At 40.2% G+C, this 12,035-nt stretch overlaps 1 protein-coding gene across 4 annotated transcripts; it reads left to right on the top strand.

Moving 5' to 3' along the window:
• Positions 1-549: 549 nt before the first annotated feature.
• Positions 550-11,985, top strand: sp100.1 (SP110 nuclear antigen, tandem duplicate 1). 4 transcript variants are annotated; one of them, XM_081716567.1, is made up of 16 exons: positions 550-670; positions 923-1,096; positions 1,191-1,365; positions 1,631-1,831; positions 2,464-2,583; positions 6,339-6,472; positions 6,761-6,808; positions 6,905-6,956; positions 7,119-7,343; positions 7,689-7,828; positions 8,879-8,944; positions 9,146-9,273; positions 10,215-10,326; positions 10,730-10,804; positions 11,209-11,352; positions 11,658-11,985. In XM_081716567.1, the coding sequence occupies exons 2-16, from the start codon at positions 953-955 to the stop codon at positions 11,739-11,741; spliced, it is 1,848 nt and encodes a 615-aa protein (XP_081572693.1). In that variant the 5' UTR covers positions 550-670; positions 923-952; the 3' UTR covers positions 11,742-11,985. The 4 variants fall into 4 exon arrangements, with proteins under 4 accessions (XP_081572693.1, XP_026882507.2, XP_081572694.1 ...); XM_027026706.3 differs by having other exon boundaries at positions 6,908-6,956; XM_081716568.1 differs by having other exon boundaries at positions 1,013-1,096.
• Positions 11,986-12,035: the final 50 nt, after the last annotated feature.

Raw genomic sequence — 12,035 nt, forward strand, 5'->3', positions numbered from 1 at the left:
TTTTTCTATTAAAAATATATTTTAATAGTTTGCTTGTACGTATTTAATACATATAGAAAACTCACAGAATATGATATTTATTTAATAATTTAAAATATGTGTGGTTAAATGGGTTAGATCCAGATATCCCATCGTAGTCTAATTAATTCCTTCTTTTTATTGTTTCATGTCATTAAATCCGTGACTCCAAGACTCGTTATTCTCCTGTGTATCTCATAAACAGACAACCATTACTTTATATACTGTTTTATTAGTTTTTATGTTACGTATTATTTCAGAGTTTAGCCTCACCCAATAAATGTATTCTCATCTTTAGAATAACTTATTTTTTGTATGATTACCAGCTTTGGGCTCATTCATTTTTTCTCCTATCGTGCCACCACCTTTGAGAGCTGGGGAGCTGGAGGTCCCATGCATGTAGAGATCTTCCTCCAGAGTGTCTTGTAGGTATGTTGGTACCATCGCGTTGCTCAAAGTTAGAGGGCGTTCTCTGAATTTCGGACGCGCGCTGAGGTATGGTTTCGCTTTCCCTACGTCAGATTTGTTTCCGCTGTTTGCTGAGGAGGAAGCGAGCGAGGTGTTGCTGTCATCCTAGGCGGGAGATTTGTAGAAATCGTCACGTAACAATCAACGTTTACCGACTGATAATCCAACTGGGAGCCGTATCGAGGTACATTGGCATTATAAATCCTATACGAACGAGGATATAAAGGGCAGAATTAGGATTAGAGCGCATTGTTAAAGTTTTGTATAACCGTGGCCTGTGAAGTGTTAGTTCGTCATTTATTTAGAAACAAAACACAGTTCGTCATTGATTTAGAACAGAAGTTTGATTCTTATTGACTGTACACGCGACTTAATGATACTGTACATAACTTGAGGCTTAACTGCTATTTAATTTCGCTGTCGTTGTACTGAACAGACGACTGAATGTGGGACGACGCCTTTTAGAATGGATCCGTTAGACTTTTTTACGAATGAGGAGTTAATTCGTTTTTTTCACTACAAAAAGACGGAAATGTCCTGCATGGAGCAACCGAACACGTTCCTCAACCAGCTGCGAGACTATGATTTGGTCCCAGAAAAACTATATAAGGCAAGCGCTCTCTCTCTCTCTCTCTCTCTCTCTCTCTCTCTCTCTCTCTCTGTCCCCCCCCCCCCCCCAACACTGAGCTGTATTATCTTTGCAGAAGGTGATAAGGATGAGGTGTAAGGAGAAGAAAAAGGATGGTGTGTATGAGATTTTGGACAGGCTGGAGAAGGAGAGAAGTGACGAGGTGAAGGTGTTTTGGAGATGTGTATTCCACGACCACATCCTGCAGAAGTACCCAGTTCTGAGTGTTCTCAGAAACAGCCTGATGGACGGTACGTACTCCTCAGACACCTCCTCCTTATACAGCTTCTCAGGCTGTGCAACTGCTCATTCTATAATGTTCTCTACTTGTAAATCTACTACTGAAATTCTTGTTTTTACGTATTCAGCATTTACAGTATACATGTGTATGACTGAATGTTAATTTGTTCTGCTGTGATATTTTTATGTGTGTAACGGTTCCACCCACTGTTCTGTTTTGTTTTTCCTGTAATTGTTTTGACTTGAAGCAATTTTTCATGGTGATTTTTCATTCAGGGTCTTACAAATCCTGTGTGAAACGCCCTGATTCAGAGGAGTTGACTGACTCACCTCAGAGTGAAGAAAACACAGCAAAGAGGCAGAGACAAAGAAGCAAGAGAAAGAAAAGTGTTGATGAGGCTGAGGATGATGAGCAGCCCGGCCCATCCTCTTCTTCCTCCTCCAGCCAACAGAAAAGCCCCAAGAAGCTCAAATTCTGTAAGTCTGTGGTCTAGTGCCCTTTATGTCCAGCATTTGAGAATAACTACAGCAATGCCCTGGTCAAATGATTAGATTTAGTAGGATACACTAGACCCAAACTGGTCTTAGATCAGATTTGGTGCTCTGTTGGATAGGGAGAAGCTCCAGTTCAGGCCCTCCTCATGTTCTCCGTCTGATATGTCTGATATCCTATGCCTTTACAATCCTTTGATCTGCTCTGAGGTTGAGGAAAATCAGAGAGTCAAAAATCAAAGATTGTTTTTAATCATAGAGATTTATCCTAAAATTATCAAAGAACATCCCTAATGTTAGAATTGCTATTAAAACATTGAATGAATGTATAGTAAATATCTTTATTTCCTAATTTACATATGTAATACGCTTTTTGAAAGTCTTAACATTTAACTGTATTTGGTTTGATATTATGTATTTGTTATTACTGTATTGTAGATTTTGTCTTTAAAATAGCTGGATTTTATTCTAGTTACATATTTCTCTCTTTTCCCCTTACCTCCTCTGTCTCTCTCTCTCTCTCTCTCACACTCACACACACACACACACACACACACACACACACACACACACACACACACACACACACACACACAAATTCTCTCTTTCTCTCTCAGCTTCTCCAGTTAAGAGAGGAGAGAAGGTGAATATTTGGACATTTGCTCTTTTTAAAACTCAGCTACCTGTTACCTGTGGAGATAAAGAAGCCACTCTCTATCGAGACAAGCTGGCTAAAGGTACTCTCTCATTGGTCCCATGTTATGGTTCAGTAAAAGGATAGATTCTGCATGATAGGCTGTTACGTCACACAGAAAAAAAAAACGTGACAACAATCAGTCAGTTTTGTCTTGCACCTCAAAGTAAATGCCTATTTCCTACCGCCAAGCATTGCTTGAGCTACTAGCTTCGAAAAACTGGAGGAAATTGGGTATAACCTGCGAGTGGTTTGAAAGTGGAAGCAAATGTAAACCCACAATATCCTCCATAGCTGAGGAAATTGTTGGCAAAAAATATAATCAGTTTTATGAAGTGGTTTGGATGGCATAAAAGCAATGAAATATGGATTAGTACAGGCAGTCTGCAAAATATGTCATTGGTCGGTGCAAACCAAGATGGGAAACACATAAAATCTTTTAATTTTAAATTAAAATCTTTAAATATTCCACAAATAGATGGGTCTTCAGTTTGCATTTGAAGACTGCAAGGCACTCTGCTCCGGACAGCCAGGGAAGTTTGTATCACCATCTGGGAACCAGGACAGAGAATAATCTCGATGCTTGCCTTCCATGAAACTTGAAGCATGGTGTTTAAGCCAAGCTGCGTTTGAGGTCAAAGTAGACGAAGTACAGATCGGGCTTTGACCATTCATGTGTATGGAGGGGCTGGTCCATTTTTGATTTTGTAGGCAAACATCAAAGTTTTAAATCAGATGGGTGCAGCCACTGGAAGCCACTGAAGGGAGCGCAGCAGCAGAGTGATATGTGTAAACTTCAGAAGATTGAAGACCAGTCATGCTGCTGCATTCTGGACAAGTTGAAGAAGTCTGATGGCCCTTAAAGGAAGACCAGCAAGTAGCGAGTTGCAGTAATCTAGTTTTGAGATTACAAGAGACGGCACACGCACCTGGGCAGCTTCCTGCGAGAGAAAGGGATGAATCCTTCATATGTTACTAAGGAGAAATCTGCAAGACTTGGTCAGATTTGAGACATGAGTTGAGAGTGACAACTGGTTGTCCAAAGTTATGCCCAGGCTACGAGTAGTTTCAGATGGTGATACCAGACATTTCTCAAAGGAAACCGCGGTCATGGTAAGGCTGGGAGTTCCTGGGATGTACAGAACCTTGGTTTTACTGGGGTTGAGCTTCAAGTGGTGGGCTGTCATCCATGATGCAATGTCAATCAAGCATGCTGAGATATATCTGGAAACCTGTGTGTCGGAGGGTTGGAAACAAATAATCAATTGAGTGTCGTCAGCATAGCATTGATAGGAGAAGCCATGAGAACATATTATATCAACAAGAGAATGAGTATACAAAGAGAAGAGAAGAGGGCCTAACACTGAGCCTTGGGTAGCACCAGTATAGAGTGTACATGAATTGGATGCTGATGCTCTCCATGTGACCTGATAAGACCAGCCCTCCAGATAGGAATGAACTATTTCCACGGACATCCAGTCAACAAGGCTGGAGACAAAAGAGAGGAGAATATTGTGGCCTACTGTGTCAAAGGTTGCCGAAGGGTATAGAAGAATCAAAACGGATGAAAGTTTGGCAGCTTTGGCAGCATGAAGTTTCTCTGTCACTACTATGAGGGCTGTTTCTGCTGAATGTGCCGGTTTGTAGCCAGACTGATTGGGATTGTGGAGCTGGTTCTGGGTGAGGAAAAGAGATCTAGTTCTGGGTGAGGAAAAGAGATAATTGATTATAAACTGTTCATTAAAGAACCTTTGATGTTTTGTGCCAAAACAACAATAAATAGCTTTGTTTTTTTGCAGCCATTACCCCATATGAAAAGTAAGCAGATGTAGTATAATGACTGATTTACAGTGTTTACATTTTGCATTTTTTACACAGATTTCTATTTTTAAAACATTTGACTGAAGCTTGTTTGCACAGTTAAATGTTTACATTACATTCTATTTTTGCAAATAAACTAGTATAGTTTAAATAATAATAAATCTCCTGGTTTCCTTAGTCTTCACTCATTAGCATGATACTCTTGAAACTGGCAGCATTTTCAAATTATATATTGTGATAAATATCGAAATTGATCAATATGGGAAAGAAATTGTGATCATATTTTTGCCATATCACCAAGCCCTAGTGAGACAAGTAATGTTGTCAAGTTCCCTGTAATGGTCTTGTGTAATGGTGTTGTGTTCCCTGTAATGGCGTTATGTTCCCTGTGATGGTGTTTCGTTCCTTGCAATGGTGTTGTTTGCTGTGATTATGTTGTGTTCCCTGTGATGTTGTTGCATTCCCTGTAATGGTATTAGTAATGGATACTGTGATTATATTTCATAATATGGGCATGGTTATATGTTCCTTATGTATATGATGTCTGATAATAGTGGTGTACTAACATGCTTATCTTTACTGTGATTGTCCATGTTAGTAGTCAGCTGATATGAGTTTTTCAGTGGCTAATGCAGATATGTAGAGAACAGGGAGGCCAATGTCCAATACAAAATGACCACACAGGTAATCAAATTAAACTTTGTAAAAAAAACAAATCAAAAACTTTGGCCAATGCCGCTTATTGGTTCAAAATTATATTGGAATTTCAACCGATAATTGGTTATCGTATTGACCCAAGAAATTAAATATTGTGCAGCTCTACTTATAAATATTCTAATGAGTGGTTTCATGGCAGGGTGAGTCAAGAGGTTTATTCTGCTGGAGTAAAAACGTTTCTTCAGTCTGTCAATGCAGGGGATGATACACTTGTAGCGCCATCTAAAGGGCAGGAGAGTGATAAGCTGCTGGTAAGGGTGTGTAGGGCTGTTGCAAATGGTGATGGCTCTGTGAAGACAGTAGGAGCTCCAGATTACTTGAAGAGGTGACAGCTAGGCTCCGATGACTCTCTGGGCACACGGTTGATGACCTGCTATCTGTCTGTGGTGCAGCTGGTGAACCATGTCGACATGCAGTACGTAAGGATGCTCTCAGTACTACAGCAGTAGAAGGTAACAAGCAGATCTTTGCTGAGACTGACTTTCTTTATTGAGCTCAGAAATTAGTACCAGTGTATTGGCAGTCTATTATACATCCTCCAACATGTGGATGCCCAGGAACTTGAAGCTTGACACTCTTTCCACCATGTCTCCATTGATGAAGAGATAAACTATGGTCTGAGCCAGACTCATGACACCAGTGTTCAGTATTAGAGAGGAGGAGTGATGCTTTCCCAGTCAAAGTGTCTAAGGACAGTCAGGACCATTGGTTGAGGACAGCAAGTGGTGATGGTATTGAAGCATTTGGGGACAACCGCCTGTGACAGAGGTAATGGGGGGGGGGGCATCCTCAATCTTTTCCCTATCTTAGTCATTCTTACCCATCAGAGAGTGAGTATACACCACCCCCTAAGAGTACATACAATTTTGTTTTGTCAGATGGCTGTGGCATCACTGGGGATCAAACGCACAATCTCCTGACAATGGGCCAAATACTCTTCTGTTACACCACTCAGGAGCCTGACAGAGACCTGCTGAAAATGCTGGGTACCTCTGCTAGTTGGGCATCTCAGCCTTGCAGCATTCATCCAGGAATTCTTTTAGGACTTGCTGCTTTCCTGTAGTTCGCATTGCTGATCACCCTTCTCACAAGGTGTCATGGGTCTGTAGTATAAGTGGTGGGTCTGATGCTGTGGACTGTGCTCTGGTTGGATTAAATTTACATTTATTGGACCTTAATCTTGCTCTCAGCTAAAGGCACGAATCTGGATGTAATGTCCCAAACTCTCCTGGTACTGACACAGCAGTGTGTGCCCTGTAGGGGGCGCATGCCTTCTTTCACAGGGCCGCTGGTTCACTCCGTCTGACTTTGAGCAGTTTGCAGGAAAGGGCAGCTATAAGAACTGGAAACTCAGCATCCGTTGCCAGAACACTCCACTGCAGAACCTGATTAAGGTAAATTCATTGGCTAGCATTAACCGCAGACAATAAAATGGATGGAACACACAACCTTGTCAAAATCTGCAGATTTAATGCTCCATAAAATTTTAATACACACGTTTCATGTGTACTTTTCTGTCTTTGATGTTTTTATTTAATTGCACACATCTTTGACATAGTTGCATATTATTCTTTTGATCATGACATGGACCAAATGCATTGCCTTATAGACTTACTTAAAACTTTGACCTTTTGAAACTGTGAGTTAATTTAAGGTGCTTCATTTTTCCTCTCTCTTCTAAGGAAGGCCACCTGAACTGCCCTCGCATGAAGAGGAAGTATGTTCAGAAGGTGAGGTGCTCTGCCCATTTCACTGACTGACTCTTCACTTTACCTGTTTATTCCATAAATGATTTGTTAGTCATGTGTTGTTTGCATCTCTCCTAGCAGAGTCAAAAACAGCTCTTCACTCAGAGCTCCTCAGAAAGCTCCAGTCCTAGTTAGTCCACAGTCCTCTTTAATTCCTTCTCTCTATACATCTCTGATGATAATGCACATGATTCAGGGAACATCTGTGTACAAGATGTTTGTGGTGTGTGTGTGTGTGTGTGTGTGTGTGTGTGTGTTGTTGTGTTGCTCCACCCCCCTATTGTACTGTCAGCATCCAGTGAAGAAATGGAGGAATCTGTTGGCCAGGAGGAGCTGAGAGGGGAGCAAGACGAGGAGGAGGAACAAGAAGAAGAAGAAGATGATGATGAAGAAGAAGAAGAAGGAGGAGAGACAGAGGAGGGAGAGGCAGTGGATTTGTCTGAGTTTCAGGCTCCTTCTTTGCCAGTCAGCTGTGGGTCTGTCAGTGGGGTTTTATTCAAAAGCAGATTTGCTTCAGGTAGGTGTATGTAGTGTAGGCAGGTGTTTACAGTTTAGCCTCATGTTACTTAACACGATAGAGCATAAGTCAGCGCAGTGTCCATTTTACAGAAGTGTTTTTGGAGTGTATAACTGTTTATTGTTTTTTTCACAATATAACTTTATTGATTTTATCACAATTAAAATCTTTATCTGACAATCAGGTTGTTTAAAAACATTGGGGAAAATCTTTGACAGAACACATTTTAATCAGTGTTTCTCAGCAATAATTCAAAGTTGTAGGAGGTGACAGAACAAAAGCATGTAAATTAATGAGGTGTATTAGTGTGTTCCTGAGCGCCAACGTTCCCTTTAACTGCTGCAGGTACGCGGGGTAAAAGCATCCGTACTGAGGAATGTTGGTTCACTCCAGAGGAGTTTATGAAGCAGGAATTAACTCTGACAGATGGGTGCTGGAAAAGAGATATAAAATGTCACGGCAAAACACTAAGTGACCTACTTCCGGTAATTTGAGTTACAGAGTCATATTATTTTCTTACATTTATGGCATTTAGCTGATGCTTTTATCCAAAGTGACTTACAATTATGACTGAGTACAACTTGAGCAATTGAGGGTTAAGGGCCTTGCTCAGGAACCCAACAATGGTAACTTGGCAGTGGTGGGGCTTGGACCAGCAACCTTCCAATTACAAGTCAAGTACCTTAATCACTGGGCTACTACTGCCTGGTGCAGCGCACTGGAAAGAGTCAGGAGAATCTGGAGGTTGAGGCAGAGTGATTTGTTGAGCTTGGTGTCTGTGTTCAACATAGGTTAATATCTAGGGCTTCCCAGTCCTTTCCAGTTCCAGATCTAATGTGCAAATGTGAGGTGGCTCTTTATACCTGGTTACCAGAACTGTGCCCCCACTTTAAGGACACACAGTCAGGAGAAAATAGAGGTTCCAGGTGAGGCATGGGGCACCTGGTGTTGTTAAATGAAGGTTCCTTGGAGTCGCACAGAGCACAAGAATAACTAAGATAAGCAGTTCTCCCAGGAAACACACAAAATTCATCAAATGAGTTGTGCCTGTCCTGCTGTAAAACCCTATAAAGTACACAGGAGTGGTAAACCAGGAAACACATTCTCTGCTTTTATGATATAAAGAATAGACAATAATATAGAAATACAAAGAAAGAATAGAAGCATTCCCACAGTTCAAAATGGTGAAAAGCACCTTGGAGGTTGTTGGTGTATCATATCAGTGTAGCCAACTTCGAATAGTCCTCTGCCTGAGTTTCCCCACACATAGCAGAACGAGGAGTGAGATCAGTCAGCTGACGGTACCAACTCAGAGAAACCTGGACAAGCCCAGCTGGGGAATATGTTCTGTAAATTGGACAATTGGAGTTGCATGATGGAGGTGTTAGAAGAGGAGTGAGGGAGGGAAAGAAGCAGGAGGGTTGTTCATACAGGTAACAGGCTAGAGCAGTGGGCCCAGACCCAGTGTTTAATAGGGCTGTTTTTATGTGACATGGATTCGGGTCAAATCTAATATTTGTATATTGTGTCTGTAGAAGATTCTGAAGGTGCATTCACTGCTGTGCAAGTGTGACCTCTGCGGTCCTACAGAGCAGGAGCTGGTGAGTGGGAAACCATCTCCACAGACTAGTCAGTGTAGAAAAATATGATAGACTATGAAACTCATGCTCTTTTCTAACTACATTGTTTAGTAATGCCTAAATGGTAATGCTTAATGAGTAAGATTTTATAATAAGATTTTAATTTTGTAAACATTTTAAGGCAGTTTCTAATTCAGTATCTTTGTTTTCTCTCATTACCAGCTGGATCAAGATAATGATGATGAGTGCTTCATCTGTAACTCTGATGGACATTTGGTGTGTTGTGACGAGTGCCCCCGAGCTTTTCATGATAAATGCCACATACCAACTCTACATGCCAAGGAACTGGGGTGAGAGAGCGAGAGATAGAATAACAGATGGGAGTGAGAACAGCAATATTCTTTCTTTTAGTGTGTGTGTGTGTGTGTGTACATGTGCAGTGAGCAGTGGATCTGTTCCTTTTCTACAGCAGAAAGAACTGCAAACACATGGACACAGTATAGGTGGAACTTAGAACAGCTGAACACAGTACAGGTGGAACTCAGAACACATGGGCACAGTATAGGTGGAACTTCAAACACATGGACACAGTACAGGTGGAACTCAGAACACATGAACACAGTACAGGTGGAACTGAGCACATGAACACAGTACAGGTGGAACTGAGCACATGGACAAAGTATAGGTGGAACTCAGAACACATGGACACAGTATGTGTTCTCACAGGTTGTTATCCACCTGTCATAGCATAACCTGTTATCCACCAGTTTTTCATGTTTTTCTGGTTTTTTTTGTTAAAAAAAGAAGAAGAGGACTGTAAATATACCCACTTACCAGGTGTCCAGCATGACTCACTGGGCTTAGAGTGTTGGCGAGGGGGATTTGAAGCCCTGGTTAGGAAATGATACCCATGACTACAAGAACAGGTTTCCAACAGCATGTTCTATGGTCTCTTGAACTCTAATCTACTGTACTGGCTAGGATACATTCATGAGTAGATGACAAAGCACTTTTATAAGTTGCTCTGGATAAGAGCGTGTGCTAAATGACCAAAATGTAAATGTAAACAGTTTCAGCTCATCCACTAAAATATACAATATATGTGTTTGTCCGGATTTGTTTGTAAACTTTGTGGTGTAAAGGTTCTTAAATTAGTTTATTAATTTGATTTATTTGGTTGGTTGTTGATTTCCAAAGTTCCTGAGAAATATCCTGTGTGAGGTTGTTAATTACTAACCTTATATAGACCGTTAACTGATTGTGCACTCTGTGTGTGTGTGTTGACACACAGCAACAAGTGGATGTGCACTTACTGTGTGCTGAAGAACAGTCAGTGTTGGTGGCGACACAGAACCATGACTGAAGAACAAGCTTTGAATAGTCCCGTTTCTCAGTACATTGTGGTAACTCTGCCCTCAAACACACATACATACAAGCACACCCACCACACAAAGACACACATATACAGTACTGTGCAAAACTCTTGTACCCAGGTGTTTAAGAAACTGTTTAAAACTATTTTTTTAGTAATTTGTTATGGAAGTATTTATTTGTTTAAATAAAAATCCTGACAAGTTTTCCCAAGATGCTGCTTCTGATTTTCACTGCTTTTATAGTTTGTGAGGAAACTGATGCACAGATTCATTCATTCATTCATTCATTCACACAAGTGCACAGATTCATTCATTCATTCACACAAGCTTATGGTATGCATCAGTGCTGACAGCATTTAAGAGAAATACTCCACAAACAGCAGTGTGTGTGTGTGTGTGTGTGTGTGTGTGTGTGTGTGTATTTCTTTGTCAGCACTGTGACTATTTGCTGTTGTGTATGTATAAGGAGGACACACAGCGTGTGTTTAGTAAAGACCCCAGCACAATGGTAAGTCTTGCACTTCTTTAATACTTACCTCACCTTTATCTTCACCTCTTACTCCAACCTTTAAATATTCTTGCTGTTACTTACTTCACTGTTCATCAGATACTGACAGTTTATTTTGTAATAGTAGTCTAAATGTATGCAGTCTAGCCAGGGTAATATCAAAAATACCTGGATGACATATGTAGAGCAAATATTAGTGTCTTAACATGACAAAGTAAAATTCAAGGTTACCTACGTTGTTGCTATAATTTATTTGACATGTTTATTCACCTTAGTTATTAGACTTAAAGTAATAAATCCACAACTATACAATGATCAAAAACAAACCATGTTGTCTCATAAAACATGCTAATTGCATTGTCTTTGCTGGCTTCATGCTGTGGGTCTCCATTGCTCTTGCACAGGTGCGTAGGTACAGGGAATTCATCGCTGAGCCCATGTGGTTGGACAGAGTGAAGGACAAACTTCACAGTCAAAAATATGAAACACTGCGACACTTTGTGTCTGACATCAGTCTCATCTTCCAGAACTGTAACACCTTTAACAGGGTGAGAGACAAATACAGTGAATAGAGACATGCAGGGAAATTAAGATGTAGAAAGTTGCATAATTTAGGAGCTTTAATCAGTGTTCCAAGGACTGTGTATATTCAGAACGATGCATTGGATGTTAATTAACTGTAACCACCTGATTGAGAACTGGCTTATTGTAATGTAATATTACTTTAACAAATAAATATTTTACCTAGTACCTAGTTTTGTTACTGCAGATTTTAATCACCATGCTGTAAATATCATTTGTTTCAAATCACTTAAAATAATGACTTGGTGTCTTTCTCTCTCACTGTTTATAGGATAATCATTTGATAATAACGATGGGATCCACACTAAACCAGATGTTTGAGCAGGAGTTCAAAACCATCTTTAATATCCAGTAGTGTTTTTCCTCAGTCAGAAGCCTTCATTTCATAACATAAATAATGGCATTTTCCTCTAGGTTTTGTTATATGAAACTATTCTTCCTAAATTAATCCTGTTTGGTGTGGTCATATTATCAAATGCTGCACAGTTTATGTTCATTATCATATTTTATATGTATGTGTTGTTGTTTCTTGTAATTCTTGTAAATCCAAAGCTTACTTACCCGTTGGGAAAAAATAAAGTTGATTCAGTTCAATTTAACTTGAAAAAGGGACCTTGTCACTAAAGCTTAACATTTACATGTTACCAAA

The sequence above is a fragment of the Electrophorus electricus genome, chromosome 6 (assembly GCF_041902795.1).
Source record: "Electrophorus electricus isolate QZ-2024a chromosome 6, ASM4190279v1, whole genome shotgun sequence".
Classification (NCBI taxonomy): domain Eukaryota; kingdom Metazoa; phylum Chordata; class Actinopteri; order Gymnotiformes; family Gymnotidae; genus Electrophorus; species Electrophorus electricus.